The sequence below is a fragment of the Trichechus manatus genome, unplaced genomic scaffold (assembly GCF_000243295.1).
Source record: "Trichechus manatus latirostris isolate Lorelei unplaced genomic scaffold, TriManLat1.0 scaffold00028, whole genome shotgun sequence".
NCBI classification, from domain to species: Eukaryota; Metazoa; Chordata; class Mammalia; order Sirenia; family Trichechidae; genus Trichechus; species Trichechus manatus.
The window spans coordinates 16466593-16491889 of record NW_004443964.1 but is presented as its reverse complement, the minus strand read 5'-3'; the positions used below and the strand labels follow the sequence as shown (position 1 = coordinate 16491889).

The 25297-nt window shown below is 39.1% G+C and overlaps 1 protein-coding gene across 7 annotated transcripts in view; it reads right to left on the bottom strand.

The window, feature by feature from the left end:
• Positions 1 to 15025: 15025 nt before the first annotated feature.
• NOL11 (nucleolar protein 11) overlaps positions 15026 to 25297 on the bottom strand; it is a 33417-nt gene continuing 23145 nt past the window's right edge. For 2 of the 7 annotated variants that reach the window (XM_023729307.1, XM_023729312.1), the window contains 11 exons: positions 24640 to 24716; positions 22588 to 22711; positions 22023 to 22108; positions 21444 to 21518; positions 20801 to 20985; positions 20562 to 20687; positions 20198 to 20410; positions 19680 to 19761; positions 19081 to 19173; positions 18714 to 18812; positions 16878 to 17145 (listed from right to left, as the gene is read on the bottom strand). In XM_023729307.1, the coding sequence (XP_023585075.1) occupies positions 16900 to 17145; positions 18714 to 18812; positions 19081 to 19173; positions 19680 to 19761; positions 20198 to 20410; positions 20562 to 20687; positions 20801 to 20985; positions 21444 to 21518; positions 22023 to 22108; positions 22588 to 22711; positions 24640 to 24716 (1406 nt within the window). In that variant the 3' untranslated portion in view covers positions 16878 to 16899. The other 5 variants (XM_023729309.1, XM_023729311.1, XM_004374206.2 and 2 more) reach the window with 5 other exon arrangements.

Sequence of the window (25297 nt, the reverse complement as noted above, 5' to 3'; positions counted from 1 at the left end):
TTTTTTTTTTTTTTTTTTGGTATCCATTGCAGGCGTGGGGTGAGTAGTGCTTCTGCCTCTGGAGAAAACTTGACTGAAGTCCCAATGGTCTGAAGGGATTAGCCTGCAGGGTGGAAGGGCGGGGGCTTTGCCTTCTTTTGCTCCTTTCCTCATCCCTGCCCTTTGAGTCCTAACCATGCAGCGGGAGCCACTGGGCTGGGCGGTCGGTCAGAGGGTGACTGGGTCTGGACTCTGGACTGGACGACACTGGGGACGGCTGGCCTTGGGAAGAGGGCCAGGCTGGATCATTTTTCTGGCTACTATGGGCCTCAATAGACATTCCTTTCCCCTGTCCAAGCTGGAAACGCCACTGTGCTGAGCATCTGTGGTATATATGTGTGGTGTGAAAAGCACTAGGCCCTGAGATCCAGGCCCTCAGCTCTCCGGAGGTAAATCCAGTGATTCAGCCTTTGGCCTTTTAGGAACTTGGATGCAGAGCAGAGAGCAAGGGCCCTTTCAGTACTCTCCAGGCTGATCACAGGCCAGGTACAGCATCAGCTTTACATCAAATGGGAAACAATGACAATAGCAAATCTCTATTTAAAGGCTTATGACAAAAGCCCGGTACTGTTTGTGCCTATTTCATCGCAATCCCCCAGGGTAGGTGGAAGAGGATTGGAGGGAAGCAAGGAAAGGGAGGCTTAGTGAGGTCAAGTAACTTGCTCAAAGTTAAGCGAGGTGTCAACACCTTTGGCCTTATCTTTGTAGCTCCAGGCCAGTCATTTTGCCTCTCTGAGCCTCAGTTTCCCCATCTGCAGAATGGAAATAATAGTAATACCTACATGGAGAAGTTAATACAAAGAGAAGCTGAGCCAATGCATGGAAATTCACTTGATGAACTAAAGTACTTCACACACACACAAGTAAGGTTAGAAAGCTGCTTGACTAGAACCAATGTTGGAGCAAACCCAGATGTCTTCCTGGTAACAAGGAGTAACAGTTTCTTTGATGACACTCTTCTATGCGGTAAACTAGATTATCTCCTGGTAAGAATAGCTGTCTTTTCGTAAGACACAATAAAGCTCATTTCATCTTGACTGGGAAAAAAAATGAGGCCTTTACACATTTGTGTTTTCTTGGAAATAGCCCTTGTGCTAAAGGGGGGCTGCTCACTACTGAACAGGCTGTGAGCTCCCCCCAGGCAGACCACGTTATGTTCTGTGTCACCAGCAGCTTTTAGCCAAGTCCTGAGCACGAGTTAGGCTCCTGCCAAACACCTGGCTAACAACAGATACTTTCTTCAATTCCTACTCAAATACAGTAAAGGCCCTGCAGGCTTCAGCTACCTTAAACAAAACAAAAAAACCCACTGTGGTCGACTTGAGTCTGACTCATAGGGACCGCACAAGATTTCCAAGGCTGTAAATCTCTAGGGAAGCAGACTGTCAAATCTTTCTCCCGCGGAGCTGCTAGTGGTTTGGAACCACCGACCTTTCGGTTAGCAGTCAAGTGCTTTACACACTGCGCCACAGCTACCTTACTCAAATAGTATTTTTTCTCCATTACAAAGTGCAAAGAAAGTGTCCCATATTCTTAAATTTTAAAGTTTTATTCATTTGTTCTATACACAAAAATATATTTGAAAATTCATTCTGCAAATTTCGAGCATGTCCACAGTACCAGGTAGTGTCTAGATTCTAGGAATACAGGACAGACTCCATGCTATCCACATGGAGCTCACCTAGTTTAACAGGAGTAAGAGAAAACCCAAGCAAACTAGGAAGTAAATAGCACTGTGATCAGTGCTATGGAGGAAACAAAGACGATGCCGAGATAAGGTGGTCCGGAAGGCCTCTCCATGGAGAAACACAGAAGGGTAAGAAGGAGCCATGCTGTGATGGGGCCGGAGACAGGATGCTAGGCAGAGGGAACTGCACGAACAAAGGGCTGGGGGAGGGCTTGGCAAATCTGCCTAGAGGAGGCAGGTAGGACAAGACTCAGAGCCAAAGGAGAGGTAGGCAGCGGGGCTTGGAGGCCATCAAGAGGAGTCTGGATTTTAAGATTGCAACAAGAAGCCATGGATGTTTTTTAAAGGGCGTGAGAAATGATCTGATTTACATTTTAGGATCTGTATCATTCAGGGTTCTTCAGAGAATAGGATATATGTATGTTGTTAGGTGTTCTTCAGTCTAGGAGCCCTGGTGGCACAGTGGGTAAAGCAACTGACAACCAACTGAAAGGTCAGAGGTTCAAAACTACCAGTGGCTCTGTTCTCATCTGTCTGCTTCAAGATTTACAGCCTTGGAAACCAGTTTCCAAGAAGCTGCTGGTGGATTTTGACAGCTGACCTTTTGGTTAGCAGCCAAGCTCTTAACCATTGCACAACTGAACCAAAAAAAAAAAAAAAAAAACCATTGCTGCCAAGTCTATTCTGACTCATAGTGATCCTATAGGACAGACTAGAACTGCCCCATAGGGTTTCCAAGGAGCAGCTGGTGGATTCAAACTGCCGACCTGTTGGTTAGCAGCCATAGCTCTTAACCACTGCGCCACCAGGGCTTCATATATAAGTGTGTGTATATATACATATATATGTATATAAAACTCCTACTTATGGAGACCCCATGCATGTCAGAGTAAAACTGTGCTTCATAAGGTTTTCAATGGCTGATTCTTTTGGGGTGCCCCTGGGTGGACTCAATTCACCAACCTTTTGGTTAGCAGCTGAGCACGCTGACCGTTTGTACTACCTAGGGACTGACTCTCTCTATATAGAGAGATATATGTATGTGTGCACTTGTGTGTATACATACACACACAAACGTATAGCTATAGAGAGAGACAGAGTGAGAGACTGAGATTTATTTTAAGGAATTGGCTGCAGGTTGGAAAATCAGGCAGGAGTTGATATTGCAGTCTTTAGACAGAATTTCTTCTCCTCCAGGAAAATTCAGTTTTTGCTCTTAAGGCCTTCAATTGACTGGATGAGGCCCACTCACATTATTGAGGGTAATCTCCTTTACTTAAAGTCAACTGACTGTAGATAACGACCACACTTACGACACCTAGATTGGAGCCCTGGTGGCTCAGTGGTTAAAAAGCTTGGCTGCTAACCAGAAGGTCAGCAGTTCGAATCCACCAGCTCCTTGGAAACCCTATGGGGCAGTTCTAACCTAAATCAGTTCAAGCCAGATTTAGAAGAGGACGTGGAACCAGGGATATCATTGCTGATGTCAGATGGATCCTGGCTGAAAGCAGAGAATACCAGATAGATGTTTACCTGTGTTTTATTGACTATGCAAAGGCATTTGAATGTGTGGACCATAACAAATTATGGATAACACTGGGGAGAATGGGAATTCCGGAACACTTAATTGTGCTCATGAGGAATCTGTACATGGATCAAGAGGCAGTCATTTGAACAGAACAAGGGGATACTGCATGGTTTAAAGTCAGGAAAGGTGTGCGTCAGGGTTGTATCTTTTCACCATCCCTATTCTATCTGTATGCTGAGCAAATAACTCGAGAAGCTGGACTGTATGAAGAAGAATGGGGCATCAAGATTGGAGGAAGACTCATTAACAATTCACGTTATGCAGATGACACAACCTTGCTTGCTGAAAGTGAAGGGGACTTGAAGCACTTACGGATGAAGGTCAAAGACCACAGCCTTCAGTATGGATTACACCTCAACATAAAGAAAACAAAAATCCTTACAACTGGACCAGTAAGCAACATCATGATAAATGGAGAAAAGATTGAAGTTGTCAAGGATTTCATTTTACTTGGCTCTACAATCAACACCTATGGAAGCAGCAGTCAAGAAATCAAAAGACGCATTGCATTGGGCAAATGGGCTGCAAAAGACCTCTTTAAAGTGTTGAAAAGCAAAGATGTCACTTTGAGGACTTACAGTGTGCCTGACCCAAGTCGTGGTGTTTTCAATTGCCTCATATGCATGCGAAAGCTGGACAATGAATAAGGAAGACCGAAGAGGAATTGACACCTCTGAATTGTGGTGCTGGTGAAGAACACTGGCTACACCATGGACTGCCGAAAGAACGAACAAGTCTGTCTTGGAAGAAGTACAACCAGAATGCTCCTTAGAAGTAGGATGGTGAGACTACATCTCACATACTTTGGACATGCTACCAGGAGGGACCAGTCCCTGGAGAAGGACATCATGCTTGGTAGAGGGTCAGTGAAAAAGAGGAAGACCCTCAAGGAGATGGATTGACACAGTGGCTGCAACAATGGGCTCAAGCATAGCAACAATTGTGAGGATGGTGTAGGACTGGGCAGTATTTTGTTCTGTTGTGCACAGGGTCGCTATGAGTTGGAATCAACTTGATGGCACCTAACAATGACAAGTCAGAATTGACTGGACGGCAACGGGTTTTAGTTTTCAACACCTAGATTAGTCTTTTATCAAATGACTGGGTATATAGCCTGGCCAATTTCTGCATGTGTATGAAGCAATTGAAAAGATCATGGTACCTTAGTTCATTAAAATGACATCTCTGCTTTTTAAAAACTGTTGAAAGAAAAAAAGAAAGATTAACAAATCAATTAAGAGTTAACAAGGTTTACTGAGAGAAAATCTGTTGGCAAACTGGGAGCATCTAAGCAGAAAGTGGCAACGAGCTTGCTCAAGCAGCATGAGCACAGGGTTTTAAAGGCAGTTAGCGAATTTCCAGTGAGGAAGGTATAATGATTGGATCTTGAAAACTAAAACCAAACCTGTTGCTGTCGAGTCGATTCCGACTCATAGTGACCCCGTAGGACAGAGTAGAGCTGCCCCATTTTTGACTTATTTGTTCTTGGCAAGGTTTTGCACTGGCACAAATGACCATCAATTTTTAATATTTAACAAAACTTTAAAGTGGTCTTTTGCAACAGATTTGCCCAATGCAATACGTCATTTGATTTCTTGACTGCTGCTTCCATGGATGTTGATTGTTGATCCAAGTAGAATGAAATTGTTGACAACTTCAAATTTTTCTCCATTTATCATGATGTTTATCAGTTGTGAGGATTTTTCATTTTCTTCATGAAGTGAAAAATGAAGACAGAAGAACTGATGTGTTCAAAGTATGGTGTTGGCAAAGAATACTGAACATACCGTGGACTGCCAAAAGAATGAACAAATCAGTTTTAGAAGAAATACAGTCAGAATGTTCTTTAGAAGTCAGGACGATAAGACTTCAATTCACTTACTTTAGACATGTCATCAGGAAAGACCAATTGCTAGAAAAGGACATCATGTTTGGTAAGGTAGAGGGCCAACAAAAATGATGGAAATCCTCAATGAGATGGACTGACACAATAGCTGCAAAAATGGATTCAAACATACCAACGATCATGAAGATGGTGCAGGACCAGGTAACATTTTGTTCTGTTGTACATGTGCTTGTCATGAGTTGGAGCCAACTCAACGGCAACTAACTTGGCCTAGCCAATGGGATACATAAAACTAACCATCACAGGATCACTTTCATCGCTATGGAGAGAATGGAGAGAAGAATGACGGTGGGCAGATAAGTTAGGGACTGTCAAAGTTGGGAAGGTGAGAGATGATGGCAAGCCACGGATGCAGTGGACACGGAAAGAAGGGGGGCACATGTGGGAGGTATTTTATAGGTAGGGTTGGCAGGACTTGCTGACGGACTAGATGAGGGGTAAGAGAAGGTGGTGTCATGTACACAGGAAGTCAGAAGAGGATAGGTGTGGGGAAGAAATAAACAATTCCATTTTAGATATGTTAAGCTTGAGATATCAAATCGGAGATTTTAATTAGGTCCTGGAAATGTGGGTCTGGGAATTAGCAGGGAGGTCAGAGCTGGAGAGAAAAATTTGAGGATCATCAGCCTGAAGATCGAATTTAATCCAGGGGAATATGTATTGAATTAAATAGATGCATTGTAACACAAAAATTTTTCACTGTCAAGGGTAACCAAGAATTAAAAAACAAAAAACAAAAAAACCCAAACCCAAGCCCATGTCGTCGAGCCAAGTCTGACTCATAGTGACCCTACAGGACAGAGTAGAACTTCCCCACAGGGTTTCCAAGGAGTGGCTGGTGGATTCAAACTGCTGACCATTTGGTTAGCAGCTGAACTCTTAAACCAAGAGTAAAAGTTAGTAAATCTAGTTCTCAGCTCCCTGGAAAAAGCTGAACATTCTGCATATGAATGAGTGCTAAGCATTTACAAAGACAGCAGTCTGGGTCTTCAGTGGACTGTATTCAGAGTTGACAACTTCACTTAACAGACCTCTTTGCATTTCTATTCCTACAGCAGGTAATTCTCATTGAGGGGCAAAAGTGAAAGGATTCTTGCCTTTCTATAAACCTAGTTGCCAAGTAGAGTCACGGCGACCCCATGAGTGTCAGAGCAGAACTGCTCCATAGGGGTTTTTTTTTTTCCTTCTCTCCGTTGTCAAGTTTTTCACCAACCTCTTACCCTATGGTTTTACCTTCCATTGATGGCCACTACCTACTTCCATTAGAAGCTGAAAAATGGTGATTTTCTAATTCTGTCAGTTTCTCTGTAATTCATTGAAATTTTTCAATACAGAACTTTCCTTCATCCCCTACAGGTGTTTGTTTACATTGAAGTGTGGTTCATGCTTGGAATACTGGTCAAATGCTGAGTCCATAGGGTTTTTAATGGCTGATTTTTCAAAAGTGGATCTCAGGTCTTTCTTCCAAGGTGCCTCTGGGTGAACTCTAGCCTTTTGGTTAGCAGTGGAGAGTGTTAACCATTTGCACCACAAAAAAGTGGGGTCAGAGTCTCGGCTCTGGCGAAAAATGAATCCTTTGTTCGTCAAATTGACTTACATTGAAGAAGTCAAACTTATGTTTTCTAAACTTCTGTTTTAGTTGAAGGGAAACATTTATTCATAATGTATTTCTACACCGTTATGTTTTCTAGTGATTTAGACCCCTGAAGTATTATAATGAAATGTGCAAAGACCCGGAGTTAGCAAATCAAAAGGGAAGAACACACTCAGTATTTCTCAAGTTGCAAGAACCGAAAAAAAAAAAAATTCAAGCTTTGAGTTACAATTTTGAAGAATTCTATGGGCAAAATATTGAACGATGTAGGAAGCATCAAAAGAAGATAGGAGGAATACAGACTCACTGCATCAAAAAGAACTGGTTGACATTCAACCATTTCAGGAGGTAACATACAATTAAGAACCAATGGTACTGAAGGAAGAAGTCCAATCTGCTCTGAAGGCATTGACAAAAAACAAGGCTCCAGGAATTGATGGAATACCAATCGAGATGTTTCAACAAAGAGATGCAGCACCGGAGGTGCTCACTTGTCTCTGCCAAGAAATTTGGAAGACAGTTACCTGCCCAACCAACTGGAAGAGAGCCATATTTATTCCCATTCCAAAAGCAGTTGCAGCGGTACATTGACAGGAAACTGCCAGGAATTCAAGCTGGACTCAGAAGAGGATGTGGAATGAGCACAGAATACCAGAAAGATGTTTATTTGTGTTTTATTGACTATGCAAAGGCTTTCGACTGTGTGAATCATAACAAATTATGGATAACGTTGTGAAAAATGGGAATTCCGGAACACTTACTGGTGCTCATATGGAACCTGTATATAGACCAAGAGGCAGTCACTCAAACAGAACAAGGGGATATGTGTGGTTTAAAATCAGGAAAGGTGTGCATCAGGGTTGTAGCCTTTCATCACCATACTTATTCAATCTGTATGCTAAACAAATAATCTGAGAAGCTGGACTATATGAAGAAGAATGGGGGATGAGGATTGGAGGAAGACTCATTAACAACCTTAAATATGCAGATGACACAACCTTGCTTGCTGAAGGTATAGAGGACTCGAAGCATTTACTGATGAAGATCAAAGATTACAGCCTTTACTATGGATTATACCTCAACATAAAGAAAACAAAAATCCTCACAACTGGACCAATAAGCAACATCATGATAAACAAAGAAAAGACTGAAGTTGTTAAGGGTTTCATTTTACCTGGATCCACAGTCAGTGCCCATGGAAGCAGCAGTCAAGAAATCAAATGACATGTTGCATTGGGCCAATCGGCTGTAAAACACCTCTTCCAGATGAATGAACATGTCTGTCTTGAACAAGTCTGACTTCATCTCATGTACTTTGGACATGTTATCAGGAGGGACCAGTCCCTGGAGAAGACTATCATGCACGGTAAGGCAGAGGGTCAGTTGAAAAGAGGAAGACCCTTGACAAGATGGATTGACACAGTGGCCGCCAACAATGGGCTCAAACACAGCAACGATTGTGAGGATGGCGCAAGACCAGGCAGTGTTTCATTCTGTTGTACACAAGGTAGGTATGAGTTGGAACCAACTCAACGGTACCTAACAACAACAAACTCCTGAACAATCTGTACTTCTGTGTGGGTGATTACATTAGTTTTCTAAACAGTTAATCAGTTGCCTCTGAGTCAATTCCAACTCATGGCGATCCCATATGTTTTAGAGTAGAACTGTACTTCATAGGGTGTTCAATGGCTGTGATCTTTTGTAAACAGACCGACAGCCTTTTCTTCTGAGGTACCTATGGGTGGATTCAGCCAGACAACCTTTTGGTTGGTAGCTGAGCGCTTAACTGTTTTTGCGCCACCTAGGGACTCCTATTAAAATCAAAAACCCATTGCCGTTGCGTCGATTCCAACTCATAGCAACCCTACAGGACAGAGTAGAACTGCTCCACAGGGTTTCCAAGGAGCATCTGGGGACTCCTTTTAGTTTCCTTAGGAAAAAAAAAAATGTCATTGAATCAATTCTAACTCATAGAGACCCTATAGGACAGAGAAGAACTGCCCCACAGGGTTCCAAAGAACGGCTGGTGGATCCAAACTGCTGATCTTTTGGTTAGCAGCCGAGCTCCTAACCACTGCACCACCAGGGCTCCGATTAGTTTCCTAGGGCTGCCTTAATAAATTACCACAAACTGGGTGGCTTAAAACAACAGAAAGTTATTCTCTTATAGTTCTGGAGGCTAGAAGTCCAAAATCAACGTTTCAGTAGAACCATGCTCTCTCTGAAGGCCCTGAGGGAGAATCTGTTCCATGCTTGTCTCTTAGCTTCTGGTGTTGCTGGCAATCCTTGTTCTTTGGCTTGTAGAAGCGTCACTCAGATCTCTTCCTCGCTGGCCCATGGCTTTCTCCTTGTGTGTCTCTGTCTCTTCTCCTCTTCTTCCAAGAACACCAGTCATATTGGTGTTTGCCAGTATGACCTCATCTTAACTTGGCCACATTCCTGTGTACTGAAGGCTAGGACTTTACTATATCGTTTTGGGGGACACAAGTCAACCCACAACAGTGGTTACCATAATCGCTAACACAAAAATCTCTGGGAGGAGTGCTATAACCAAATCAAACACCTCACCAAGCAGATCCACGTTTGCTCTACCTGCAGTGACTGGACTCCCTCCCCTGCCTTTGAGGGCAGCGGTGAGGTTGGAAAGACAGATTTTTCAACAAGTGTCCTTCCTTTGTTGCCCACAGCTCTTAATTCCAATCGCTGTAAAACACAGAGCGGGAGCTCAGGCAGATAAAACACGAGAGCTTAGGAGGAAGGAAATGAACTCTCACATCAGGAAGTCCTCTCCCCTCAGCTGAAAGGATCCTTTAGCAGCAAGGGGATGCCCAGTGGCAAGGCTGTCTGTAAGTTGGCTGCCTGGCACTAGCGCTGCCTCGTGGCTCTCTGCCAGCAATTTCAGGGCAGAGGGCTTCGTTTCTTCATCTGTGGCCCTGGCTGTTCGCTCATTCAGCAAGTAGATCTTGAGCACCTGCTATGTGCCAGATGCTGACCTAGGTGCTAGGACTTCGGCCGAGAACAAGACAGGAAAAACCCTTTGCCTGTTTATATGGGCAGACAAAAAACACAATAGTATGTAAAACACAGTGCACATTGCCTAGTGAACAGTTTTAAAAGGGGGGGTGGTGTTAGTGAGGGAAAGGTGTTAGGGAGTGCCATGTGGGGGTAGAAAGGAGCTTGTGATTTCAATAGGGAGTCAGGAAAGGCTTCACTGAGGTGACCTTTGAGCACAAACCCCAAGAAGCTGAGGGAAGAAGGCATCCAGGAGGATTCAGGAACAAGCCTGAGCAAGAGAGCAGCTGATGAGGCTGGAGAGGTCACTGGGGTGGGAGAGGGGAAAAGGAGAGAAGGACACAGGGCTGGACCTTTAGGTTTGATGGAGAAGACTGACATGATTTTCTCATTTTTTAACAGATCACTCCAGCTGCTATGTTAAGGGGACAAGGACGGCGGCTTTTGAGGTAATTCAATTGCAGGAATGATGGCTTGGACCAGGGGTAGTGGTAGAGCTGCCACCGGGAGTTAGAACTAAAAAAGCAATGTTTTTATCCCTTACCGGATGAAGTGGCTCAGAAACTAGTGTCCTAAAAAATTATTTATTTGGGGTGGGCGTGGGTAGTAAAACATTCCAAAGATACAAACGGGTATTTACTGTGAAAAGTCAGTTGAATTCTTAACACAGGTGTTCTCTCCAGAGGCAATCATTGTTACTAATATATTTTATGTGTCTTCTCAATATTCTAAGTGTAAACATCTTTTTTTTTCTCAATTGTGCTTTAGGTGATTAGTTTCTTATACAAAAATTTATACACAGATTGTTATGTGACCCTAGTTGCTCTCCCTATAATATGACAGCACACTTCCCCTTCCCACCCCGATTTCCCATGTCCATTCGGCCAGCTCCTATCCCTTTCTGTCTTCTCATCTCGCCTCCGGACATGAGCTGCCCATTTAGTCTCATGTATCTACTTGAACTAAGAAGCACACTCTTCACAAGTATCATTTTATGTCTTACAGACCAGTCTAATATTTCAATAGTTTGCTTCAGGAATGGTTTTAGTTCTGGGCTAACGGAGAGTCTGGGGGCCATGTCTTCTGGGGTTCCTCCAGTCTCAGACCATTAAGTCTGGTCTTTTTACTAGAATTTGAGTTCTGCACCCCACTTTTCTCCTGCTCCATCAGGGATTCTCTGTTGTGTTCCCTGTCAGGGCAGTCATTGGTGGTAGCCGGGCTCCATCTAGTTCTTCTGGTCTCAGGCTGATAGTCTCTGGTTTATGCAGCCCTTTTTGTCTCTTGGGCTAATATTTTCCTTGTGTCTTTGGTATTCTTCATTCTTCTTTGCTCCAGGTGGGTTGGGACCAATTGATGCATCTTAGATGGCTGCTCGCTAGCTTTAAAGACCCCATGCCACTTCCCCCTGTTTTTAATACCAATCATAGCACATCCACTATTTTGCACTTTGCTTTTGGTTTTCTTCTGTTTTCTGGAGGTTGTTCCGTATCAGTACATGCTGAGCTGCCCCTTTTTTTTTCTTTAAATTTTATTTTGTTGTTGTTGAGAATATACACAGCAAAACATACACCAATTCAACAGTTTCTACATGTACAATTTAGTGACATGGATTACATTCTTCAAGTTGTGCAACCATTCTCACTCTCCTTTTCTGAACTGTTCCTAGCCTATTAACACTGCCCAGGAAGGTTCCTTATCCAATCTTTCAAGTTGCTATTGTCACTTTGATCCCATATAGATAGTTCTTAAAACAGTATAATGCTCAAGGCAGACTTTTTTTTTACTAGTTAAGCTAAACTATTATTCCGTTTTAAGAAAACCTCAGGGGATATTTTTGGTTTGAGGTTTAAAGATTATCTCAGAGCAATAGTTTCAGGAGTTCATCCACCCTCTATGGCTCCAGCAAGTCTAGACTCCATAAGCATTTCAAATTCTGTTCTGCATTTTCCCCCCTTTTGATCAGGATTCTTCTATGGAATATGTCATTTTTTTAAAGGAGCCTCAGTGGCACAATGGTTAAGTGCTCAGCTGCTAACTTAAAGGTTGACAGTCTGAACCCACCCAGCGGCTCTGTGGGATGCCTCTTCTTTTTAATGCCTCTAAGTTAAACCATGGCATGAACTTACCATATTTATTTATTTAACCAGTATTCTCTTGGACATTTATTTCCAAATGTTTGCCACTGCAAACAGGGTAGAAATGAATATCCCTGTATACACTTCTGTGAGCATATGTGCCAGTATGTGCAGGATAAATTCCTATTAACTAATGGCCCGAAGGGTCATCAATTTTACATTTCAATAGATATTGCCAAATTACCTTCTGATGAGGCTGTACTAATTTATACTTACACCAAAAATGTAAATAGGCACTTTTTTGGCACATTTGTTCATAAAAAGCCCAAATCAGTGCAGACATTTCGTCAGCAAACTTCATCTAGTCTCCTGTCCCTCTTCCCTGAACCATGACAGTATTTGGCTGCTGAGCCCTCTTGAGAGCTGATGGGCTTACTTTCCTGATTTTAATCTCCAGGACAGAACTTCTGATTTTTATCCTCTGGGCTCATGACTTGTGAGAGGCACTCCACTCTAGAAGGCCACCTATAACTCTCGATAGCCACCTCTCTCCACCCACTCCTGTGGAGGGCAGTGGTCAGATGACGTCGGATTCTCCATGAAGATGCTCCTTTCATAATACTTGTTTCTGCAACATGAATGGGGTTATTACAGCCATCTTAAATACCACCCATGGTGCAAATCATACTGACATATCTTCACAACCTCATGGCATCTGCCTCACACTCAGTCTTCACTACAGAGCCTTGCAAACACTGCAAACCTCTTCAATGGGGAAGGAATAAGCAAGGCAACTGTGACGGATTGAACTGTCCCCACAAAGAAATATGCTGACATCTTAATCCCTGGTATCTGTGGACATGAGCTTGTTTGGAAACAGGGTCTTTGAAGATGTTATCAGTCCGATATGAGTGTATCCTTATAAAAAGAGAAGAGACACAGAGGAAGAACACCAGATGACAACAGTGGCAGAGACTGGAGTCCTGCTGCCACAAGCCAAGAACACCTGGGGCTACCAAAAGCTGGAAGAGGTAAGGGTTACCAATGGATTTAAAACCACTGTTGAGGAGGAAGAATATTCCAGAGCAGGACAGTCAGTCAGTCTCAAAGATACACATAGATAACTTATAAAGTACAAAGGGAAGTACTTTTAGAGTAAAGTAATCTGGTAAACCTGCCTTAACTAAGTGATCCAATTTAACTTCACTGATGATGAGATACAACTCATCACAACCTGTGTCCTTCTCTGTAGCATTCTTCCCAAAAATGTTCAATCTGAATCTAATCATATGGAAACACCCAGAAAATCCAAACTGAGGGACACTCTGCAAAACAACTGGCCTACATTCTTAAAAAAAAATGACAGTGTCTAGGGAAACGTTCTAGATTAAAGGAAATTAAAGAAACATGAAAACTAAATGCAATGTATGATCCTTGAACAGATCCTGGATAGGGGAAAAGTCCAGGTATATAAAAGACATTACTGGGACAATTATGGAAATTTGAATCATTCTAGGTAATAGTACTGTATTAATGCTGCATCGTGGTTATATAGAAGAAGACCCTTGTTTTAGAGGATCAAGCTAGAGTATTTAGGTGTAAAGTATCTGGATGTCTGTAAATAACACTCAAATGGTTCAGGAAAAAATAAACATATATATATAGAGAGAGAGACAAAGCAAACATGATAAAATGTTATCAATAGGTAAAATTTAAGCAGCCAATAGACACTCCATGGATCACAATGGTCTGATTCCATTGTATGTGGGGTCCCATGAGTCAAGAGCCAACTTGAGAGCAGCTAACAATAATATGGGTTCACTGTATTTTTCTTGCAACTTTTTGTAGGATTAAAAATTTCAAAATAAAGAGCTGTGGTAAGAAGTCCATCTTTAAGTTCTATACACGGTCCAGAATGGACTCCGCTAGAGTGATAGTCACCAAACATTTACAAAGAAGGCTAAGGAGAAAAAAAGCAAATAAATGTCTAATAATCTTAAGTAGTAATGATAACCTACCATTTCATAATGTCTGCATTAGTCTGCATTTCCTTCAGAAAACAGATATGGTTCACAGGAAATCATCTCCTAGACAGAGAACTTCAGTTTAAAGAACAATTCTTTTATTATTATATAGATATAGTATATGTAATCAGAAACAAATGTGAGATACAATTTAGTGCTATAAAAAATAAAAGCCTATGATGGAAAAATGTGGGAATGGATAAGGGTGATGGTTGAACAATACGATGAACATAACTAATGTCACCGAACTGTACATGTGAAGGCTGCTGACATGGAAAACGTTTTGTTACATATATTTACCACAATTTTAAAAAAGTGGAAAAAAAATCCTAGAGGTAGAAGACAACACTGTTTATATTTAGTGAACAAACATAGATGATTTATTTCCTGGAAAAAGTAACTGCTGCAAACCCTAAGAAGTATCACTCTACAGTAAGACAGATAAAATCCACTGTTCAATAACTTTATTCAATAACCATTTACTGAACACTTATGTGCCAGTGGTCCTGTGCTCAGAGTACAGAAAGGATAAGACATAGTCCTTGCCTTGAAGAACTCACCCCAAGAATCTATGTTTCTCTAAAATCCTTTTTAAATTTCTAAATTCAGTGACTTTGATTGCAGATAACCTAGAAACGATATGCAACTAGTATTGACAGGCAATTAAAATTTTCAGCTTAATTAAAATGAGATTCAATTCTGCTAGTCATGATACTTTATATCCTTGTGTACAGTAGCCATATTTTATCAAGTATCTGACAACACTCCAGAAATTTTAAGCATCAGTAGGTATGCTTTTACAACCCATATTATTCAACTTAAAACAAAGACTTTACAAGAACCCTATATAGAAGGTTTATTCAAACAGACAAAAGTCTGAGGGCATGGGGAAATCTCCCTTTTACCTCTTCAGCCTCAAAGGCCTTGTTTGATTCCTGACCAGGCAGGTCATTTTTCACTGCAGAAGCCATCTTCAAGTACAACTAAATCAGGAGTCACTAAGAACAAAATGGCAATTTAAGAACTGTCACTGAATTTCAGTTACTTATCTTATTTTCTCTGGCTCAAAGAATCCACAAGTCAATCAGACTTGTCTCTTAATTATGACTTCTTATAAATAAAATCATCAATAGTTTATAATCTAGAAGTGTGAAAATCCCAAATTATCTTAATGCTCATAAAATGGATCTGTAAATCATAAAGGATCTCTTACCCTGAAGCTCATAAAAAGTTTAGAAATTCACAATTTTATAATGTCTGATGTCTGCAAGTAACTCTTAAATGGTTCAGCAAAAAAGATAAAAAGGGGATATACTGTGGAGACCTACATTTTTCACTGCTGCTGAGAAGAACTGTATCGCTTTCGTTAAAAATGGTTGAGCAAAAGGTCCCACTGTATAAAGCATGACAATATATACTCTTATCTTTGGTATTTCTTTTCTTTCAGGTCTAAAAATAGTAAGAATGACTGAGGAGAACCTGTGTGTGAGCTGCCATAGTTGTGACTCAAGTTTCCACAGAGTGACCTGAAATAATGCCTTCACTTTTCTAACGCCAAGTGAAATTAAACGATTCTGTAAAGCTGGCCTCTAGAATCACCCTTGAACTTATATTTATGCACTAGAATTCAGAGGACTTTTGTTTTTTAAAAACGTATTGTAACTCTTCACATTAAAACAGGTTTCAAAATCATTTACTCAACAGAGACTTTCATTCATAGCTCAGAAGGGTTTCAGGTCACTTTGGGGAAACTTAATTCTTAAATATAATTTACAACTTCATTATCATCTGAAAGTGATTTCAAATTTAACAAAAATAATCTGCGTTTATCTTCAAGAAACAAAAACATCCATTTCTTCTACATAAAACATTTCCATTTGTCCTAAATTCAAACAGTTAAAACTGGAAAGTATGGTTAATCAACCTATAAAACTATTTTCAGAAGCGCTTTTTTTTTCTTTTTTAACTATTTGGTAATACACTAAAACTTGCAAAAGCCAGAACCTGTGCAAGGCAGAAACCTGTCAGAGAAGGAAAACTCAAATATTCTCCACTAACACAACTGATAGAAAAGTGGTAAGACTGTACCCTCTCAAAGGCGGAAAACTTGCGAGACTCGGAAAAACAAGGCAGTCCTATCAAGTCTGGATCTTACAGATTTCACTGCATACTTTCATATCTTAAATTGACTGCTATCAATTAATCATGGAGGTAATCTGAGAGACAGTATATAGAAAGAGAAACTTTTCAATCTTTGGGTAGGTAAGCAGGTGAGTGGAAACAGGTATAACAATAAAGGAAAATGGCAGGAGACAGCTCTCCCCTGCATGAGGCCCCCTCCCTGCCCTGCTTGTGGATTTGACCTCTTCTGCCATGAGCACCGATGAGCCAGGGCAGCCTCTGACTTTGATAAAACTACTTTCTTCCTAGAAGCACTGCTTCAGTGGTGATTTTTTTTTATTAAAAGAATTACTCAAAACGTATGATAAGAAATTAGACTTTTATCAATACACAAATAAATTTACTTAAAATCGGCTTAGTTACATGTGTAAAAAAAGTTCGAGAACCTCTTCCATCAACATCCACAAACTAGAATAGGTTCTTGTGAAACCTGCAGTCCTACCTCCCATTGCCGTCAAGTTGATTCTGACTCATAGCGACCCTACACCTAGCCAGCATCAACAAGCAATAGTCCCAGGTAGTTGCTGACATGTTTTTGATATTGAGAGCCGGCCACAAACAAAACACCTCTCTTGCCTGGATAAGTAGGAAGAGTTCACATAAAAGGGCTTTGTAAAACGTCTATGAAGGAAAACTGATAATGTCAGAAGAGTTCCAGCACTTCGATTGAATACAATTCTGTATTATTCTTTTCTTGATTTAATTTCTGTAGCTCCCGAAAACTTACTTCAATCTTGTTGAGCTCAGAATAAACGCTTATCTAAAGAAAAAAAGTTGTCAGAGTTAACTTTTACCATAACTTTGACCTATAAACAAATCCTCCATGATTACTAATGACTATTTCAAGAACAAAATTTAAGAACAAATGATAGTTAGGTGGTGCTTGGGAATACAAACAGAACTCAGTATATATCCAACAGTCACAAACCTGGGCTTTCACAAACTTGTAAAGATTTATCAGTAGCCTTTTTGCTTCTGGTATCATTACCACAACAGTAAAATTAGCATCTAGAAGTAGGCATATCCAATCCATAATCTGAAGATAAATAGGAAAAGAAAGTTAAGATTTTAAATTTAAGTTTAGGTTAATTCATTTTACAAAGTCTATAATTACATCAAACAGTTATAAAAAATATAAATCTTCTTAATAGGAGTCTGCACATCTTAGTTTAGACATGGAGAGACTTTCTAAGTAACATAAAAAGGCTCTTTTTCACTTTTATACTTGATATTTGACAAGCATAACTGGAGCCTTTTCATAGGATTCATAGATAATAAGAAAGTCAGGGTGATATTTAATCCAAGGAAGAGTCAGTGCTTATATCTTATTTTTAAAAAAATTGGTTTTGGTAATTATTTGCAGTTAAGAAAATAGAACTCACTCATCCTTTATTTTGAAAGATACACTACACCCCAAGAATAGGGTGCTGTGTATTGTAGGTGAGCTACCTTGAACTAAAATAAAGTTATTTATAAAAGTATCCCATGTAGTTCTACATCTTCAAATGGTATAGTTAACACGCAAATATCACTGTCATGAAAAACTGGCTATCTAATTTTGAAGGAAAAAAAAACGAATCTTGATAAAACTCCTTATTCCAAAATAAATTCTGTCTGTATCAAAGAATTAAATTAAAAAAAAAAAACACACAAAGAAATTATGAATGTACTAAACAAAAACAGGATGATTATTTCTATAATTTTAGAGTGGGGAGGACCTTAAGCATAACATAAGCCTAAAGAAGCCATAAAGGAAAAGCGAGTAAATACTGATAGCATAAAAATTAATAACTTCTCTATGGCAAAAACTACAATAAACAGAGTAAAAAGACAAATGGCTAGGGAAAAGCATTTATAATGTAGGATACAAAAAGGTTAACACAAAGAACTCTTTATAAGCAAAAAAAAAAAAAAAAAAGATAGGAAACACAATAGAAAAATTGGCAGGACTCTGACATGGCAGTTCACGAAAAGAAATAGAAACAGCAAAGATGGTCCACTTCTTTCACTATCAAAGAGACAGAAATGGAAACAAGGTACCATTTGTAACCTATCCAATTAGCAAAAGTTGGACAGTACCAGGTGTTAGTAAGGATGTGAAGCAATAAGCCCTCACACCTTGGTGGTGGTAGTAGTGTCTACTGTCACAACCCTTCTGAAAGGTAATCTGGCATTTTCAAAAAATTGCATGCACCCTCTGATGCAGTAATTTCACTTCTGAGAACCTACCCAGCAGAAGTTCTCTCATACGTACAGAAGGATACCGTATAAAGGTTTGTTTACAATAATAAAAAGCTGTAAACAACTTAAATGTCTATCAACAGGGGACTGATAAATTAAGATAAATGCATAAAATGAAGTAGTATGCAGTGGTTCAAAAGAATTAGGCAGATGTATGTGTACCAGTCCAAAAAATGTCCAAAACACTGTTGAGTGAAGGAAAAAAGAAAGTAAGTTGCAGATAGCATGTATACTATGATCTCATTTGTGTCAGAGAGACAAAAAGAGAAAAAGGAAAATAAGTTGGTATATAGGAAGAAAATTTCTAGACATAAATTACTGTATTTAAAGAGTGTCTACCATGAGATTCTTTGAGAACATTACCTCATTAATTTTCATTCTCTTATTCTTAAGTGGTATATTAGAGGGAGAGCGCCTATTATCAGCCTCTCCCTGTCTTCTCCCAATGCAACTAAGGAAATGCTTAGAAAGGGATTTAAAAAAAAAAAAAAAAGAAATTTAAGATGAATCTAAGTCCTGTATTATAGAGCTATAGTTTTAAAAATCTATCTACCAAATAGAGACTCCCTCTACCTCCCCACTCCAGTGGTTTGTGTGCATGGTGAGGGAGGAGCATCATATGCACTAGGAATCAAGGAGAAACCAGTTACTGAATTCCAGGTTCTGACACTATATGACCTTTTCAGCAGACTTTTTCCAGCACCAGCTCAAACTAAGTATATTATCTCACCTGGTTCAGGGTTGGAGGCTGTATTCCAGGAAGAGTCATAGTAGCATTTTCACTACACTTCAGATAAAGAAAATACAAATACTGGAGAAATAGCTGGGTAGGAGAAAAAAGGGACAATTTATCACTGATTAGAAAAAAAAAAAAAATTCTCTCTATATAAAACTAACAGAGACTGTTCCATTTAACTGTTTATCAAACAAGTGTGCCAGGTATCTGGGGGCACACAAAAAAAGGACAATGCAGTACCTGCCATCAATGAGGAGCTCATGTGGTTTGGGGTGAGGAGCTTTTTCTATTCCTAAAGGTTCCTTAGTAACAGGCAGAGAAGAGAGAATTCTTTCCTGGCATTTTAGTGTTTGGCATTTATAACTGAGATGGCTTAACCCGGCTCTCAGGCTTGGCACAAGGACCACGTCAAGGCCTGCCACCCAAATATCACTCTAGTCTCCTAGGCACAGTTTTTCACCATGAGGGCTGAGCAGCCCCTTATTCACGGCAAAGAACTTGATGAGCTTTAGACTGCTCTAGCAGCTGGTTAGAGTCAAGCAGAGAAACATAAACCAGAAACAAGATTCTACAGGATTTGTAAGAATACTTACTGTGACATGTTGTGCAGGAATGTTTTTCAAGTGAGGCAAAAGGAATGCTTCACTATATGCTGAATGAAGAACTGCGTTTCTACTTAGGACTAAAGGAAAATCTTATTTCCATGCTATTTAAATTATGAGTAATGCCCTTCCTCAATAATATTTTTCTAAATTTATACAAAATGTTTTATTTATCTAGAAGAATTCTATCACTTAACACCCCCCCCCCCCGAATCACTAGTGATCATCTGGAATATTTCTCTATTACCAGTAACTGGTCTATTTATTTAGAACATTAATTTTTAGAATTGATGGAGCTTCTGCCTTTAGTATAGCTTCTTAATTAAGAAAACAGGTTTAAGTACATTATTTCAATGTAGCATTGAACATAATCCATTTTCAAGCAGAAATTGAAAAAAGAAAAAAAAAATCCTTAAATGATCTAATTACCCCCTCTTAGTTATTTTTTGGCACATGACTATGTCCATAGACAGAGACAGTTTAAGGAAACTCTGGATTTCCAAGGATACAGCAGAGCTGCTCTTTTGGGTGTTACAGGGCTCAAAGTGGTCTCCTCTGTTGTACCCTGAGGCTTTTCTTTATTGCTGTTATCTTCTTCAGGATTGAAACCATTTTCCATAATTTCAGTTTGCTCTTCCATTTTCTCATCTCGTACAGTATCACTATAGTCAAAAACCGATTCCGTACTGATATCTGTTTCTTGAAGACTGTCATCATCAATGCTATGATGTTAATTGAAAGCAAGAAATTCTTATCACATCTCGAACTTATTGGAAAAAATTTTACTTTTTAGGCACTCAAAGTTTTAGAAATCAAATAATGCAGTAGATTAAAAATGTAGTGAATGAAAAGGACCATCAGCTTCTAACTTACCTTAAGAAAATTTTTAAGCAAGCGCAGGTGACCGACTCAGGAATGTCAGGGAACTGCTGGAGACAGAGCTGTAAAATCTGCACGTCTGTCTTTTCTAAGGCAACTTCCATTAAGCCAGGGCATAAGCTAAGACAAAGAAAATTCCACATCATAGTTTTACGTATTAAGAAAAACTGCAATCACAGATAATTTATAAGCGTTTTCAGGGTATGTGAAACTTGGTATACAGAGGTACCCACCTGTAGGAAAGCACGTGTGTTTGGATAAGCTGCATCAGACAGTTCCGGGGATAAAATGATGGTTCTGCTTTACACCTTCCCAGGAGTCCTGTTACTATGTCCCCAATAGTAGTATGAAACTCAGGTGTCTGTTTAATAGCCAAAAATTTACGGAGTTCTACTTCAATGTGTTTTTCTGTATCATTCTGAAAGGACAGAATTAAGAGTTCAGTCTGGAACATTAATAAATATCACCGAATTTAAAAATTCCTAGCTCAACACTTGTCAGATTACTAACAGCATTCACACGTTCTTGTGCAACTGGGGTTAATACTACTTTTTGCTTCATAAACACAAACTGGAATGAAAAAAACATTCAAGGAGTGATAAACCAAAACATTTTAGGAGACTAAATTACAAACATGTCCAATGCACAGTTGAATGAGAACTGCTGAGGCCAACGCCATCAATCATCTCACAAAATCACAATGAGAGTCAAATAAGCCAAAGTATTGGACCAACTCTGGCAACTCTAAGACACTATACAAGTGTTCGCTGTAGCTACAAAAACGATCATAAAAATAAGACAAAATGAAAAGTAGATGGAATTTCTTTTAATCTTCTGTGTTGATTTTTCATATAGCTATTATTTTTTTTTACTTACCTTTATGGTTAATAAAAGTTGTGCAGATGCTGAAACAGCTGGCTGTAAACTCACTTCAACTTTTCTCGTCCTTAACTGAAATTAAGTAAATTGATTAGGTTCTCAAACCAATACAAAAGATCAATTACACATTTAGAAGCATATGGAACACCCTAAAGAGACTAGCAGGTTTTTGCTCTAATCACAAACTGTTTTTAATAGCATATATTTTTTTTAAATAGTGAAAAGTGGGCTTATTTCAACTTTCAAATTAAATACCTCAAAAATTTTAAGGTTTTTGATTTTTAAGCACAAAATAAAATCTCTGGATTCAGAAAGGTATTATTGCTGATTGCATACTGGTTCAGTTTCACACCTGGGCCTTAACATATAACACACACACCCTGATAAAAATTAACTAAAGGACATATGTGCCATTTCTGATAAAGGGTGTGAGATCACTGGATTCAAGCTTCAAATTCCTTCGTCATCAAGATCAGAGTTGGAAGAGTTTTACAAATATGAATCATTAAAATAATTTAGCATTTTTCTGTTTTTCAATATCTGCACTAACATTTCTGTTTTGATGTTTAAACTTACAATTCTTGACTGCTCTGAGTTCTGTGATCCAAGTCCATATTCCTGAGATGTTTCCCAGTTCACAAAATGGGGCACAGCATGACTGCCTATGAAAACACAAAATGCACAATTTCTGGAATTTTTTGGACTATCGAACAATAACAATCACTCATGCACAATTCAAGAGAAGCTTGAAAGTCCACGTAATTCTACTGATAACCTCAGATCAGTAAATCATAATATAGTAAAAGGCCATATGCCCAGCAACATTAAGCCAAAGATGAGGCTGTCGGAAAACCAGGGAGGGTAGAGGCATTACTGATCTTGCCTTGGGGATTCTCTCATTGCCCCTGAAGTCAGAAGAACACTGGCTGTTCAAAACACAGTGCAGCTCCTCGGTCTGCAGCATTACTTGCAATATGGGCAGCTCTCAAGGTAGCCTCCTGGGTCAAGGAAGTTTCCGTGAACAGTGGCAAATTTCAAAATTAAGAACAGGCTCTGCAAATTGAGTGGGAATCTACATATCAAACTGAGAGCTAACAAAATGCTTTGTTTCAGTAAAACAAACATATAGGTAAGTTCCTACCTGGTTCATAACTATGCTTGAGTTTTCCAAGTGCACCTGCTAACGATGACACTTCACACTTGTATGGAATCACGGTCAGAAATTTTCCATGTAGCATAAACAGATTTTCCCCATAATACCAGAGCTACAAAAAAAGTTATTAAAAATATAAGCAATTTTTTTCCTCTCCAAAGAACTGACTCAGCAAAATCTTATAATTGGTAACACTGTGTAAGCTATCTTAGTGTAAGAAAAAAAGGACAAGCTAAAGTTAAGCAACTTCCCAGAAGACACTCCTATATGCAACATATTAACTGGAGTAAGATTATATAGCTCTTATCTGTGCACAAGTCTGAATGAAGCATTAATTTTTTTAGTATTTATTGAACAGCTTTACTGAGATATAATTCAGATACCATACAATTCATCCATTTTAAGTATACAATTTAATTGCTTTTAGTGTATTCAGAGTTGTGCAACCATCATCACAATCAATTTTAGAACATTTTCATCACCCAAAAAGAAACCCTTTATCCAACAGCAGTGCCCCTCCCGAGGTAACTTAGCATAATTTAAATGATACTTTCAAATACAGGCAGTCCCTGGGTTACGAATGAACGACTTACATACAACCCGATTTATGTACAACCCGTAGTTATGAACCAAGCCCTCTAAAGCCTATTATATTAAAAACCAAGGTACATACAATGGTTTGTCATAACAAACAGGCACTACTTTGCGACGTGCATCAAAACATGATTATTACTGTATTATTAGGTCAAAGATGTTTTAGTGTATCTGCAAGTGTTTAATGTTTTTTATGCATACAAAAGTACACTATATACTAAGACAAACATCTGACTGACTGATGTACATGTTCCAACTTATGTACAAATTTGACTTAAAGACGTACTTAGGAATGGAACTTGTTTATAATCCGGAGACTGCCTGTAATAAAAATCTGACCATTTTTACGTTTAAAATAACTGAACTGTTTTACAATAATACAGTATTACACATCTAGTAACACAATAACTACCAAGGCGACTGTAACACGAACACACTGTCATGATGCACTAGATGAAAAAAGAATTTAAAATCGTCTCTATTTTACGATTACAATGATAAATTTTTAGAAATAATACAGGTAGGTAAACAAAAGGCTTAGAGGCACATGGAATTCAAAAAATAAGTTTGTGAGAGTGGTGGACTTGTGAGTGGTTAATTTTGTTAAAATACTTTAAATATAAACTAGAATTAAATTGTATGCTGAGAAGACTAGCCACCTTATCCTCTAATTACAATTATCAATAATGCCCTACTTCTTGATTTATATTTTATTTTTATATGGATAGTCATTCACTACATAACGAACACTTACTGAGCACCTTTGCTCCGAAGAATTGAAAAAACAGAGAATAAAACTGATGAGGAATTACCTCAGGAAGTTTACAGTCTGGTCAGCTTAAATTTTAATTCTTTAAGTATTTCTATGTAATTCTACGGGAACGTTTTAAGATATAACCTAAAAGACTAATTTATTAAGGCAAAGTAATAGCCTTGGGGTATAGTTAAAAAAAAAAAAAAAAAAAAAAAAGATCAAACCCACTGGCTTCCAACTCACAGCAACCCTGTATGACAGAGTAGAACTGCCCTAGAGTTTCCAAGGCTGTAAATCTTTACGGAAGCAGACTGCCACATCTTTCTCCTGAGGAGCAGCTGGTGGGTTCGACCTGCTAACCTTTTGGTTAGTGGCCGAGCGCTTTAACCACTATGCCACCAGGGCCCCTGATCAAACCAGAAAGCACTTAAAAGACAAAAATGTTGTTCTATTAACTAGCTAATTGTTGTCCCTTGATTTAAAACGTGCTATAATTTAGTCTTCTAAAGTGATAAACAGAAGGAAACTATTAAAATATAGCCAAATTAAAAATAATCTTAGAGGTAAAAAAATATCTCTTATATTAATAGCTGCCAAAAATATTTAGCTCCAAAGAGGTCTCTTCTCTTACAACGTATTTATCAGACACAATACTTATACGTGAAAAAAGTTTCCCAACTATAAAAACTTACCTGACCACTGGTCCCTTGAAGTAAATCTTTTGAAGCCTGCAGTGTTTGAAATTTGATGTTCCAAATGGAGAGGCATTCTATAAAATAAGATACACAAATTCAGAAGCCCCCAGTATAAATATATGATGCTTTGGAAAAGTCACAGTAAAATACACAAGTCTTGCATTATTAAGAATAAAAATTAGTGAGTGCCACAGAAGCTCAAAGAAACGAGCTCACTGCAGGCTGAAATAATCAGATGTTAAAGAGAAGGTGAGCTCTGAAAGGGGGCCTCAAATAATGGATGAATGACATCCGACGACAGGGAAGTGACTAAACACACTGAGGGACATCCATTCAATGAAATACTATGCAGCTGCTAAAACAAGCAAATAAATAAGGAAGATAAAAAATAATACAGTGATAAGTAAAGACCTCCAAGAGATTTTAAGTGAAAAATAAGGTGCACAACAGTTTGTATGGTATGCTCCCATTTGTGGAAAGAGGAGCATATATATTAGTATTTGCTTGTATTCGCACAAAAAAAGTCTGGAAAGGTACAAGACAAACTGTAATAGTAGTTCTCTGGTTTTCTGGGGAGTAAGGGGTGCAGTGGGATCAAGGAAGAGGAAGGATGGGGGCTGAGAGAGGAAAATCACATAAAGTGGTTAAGAGCCAG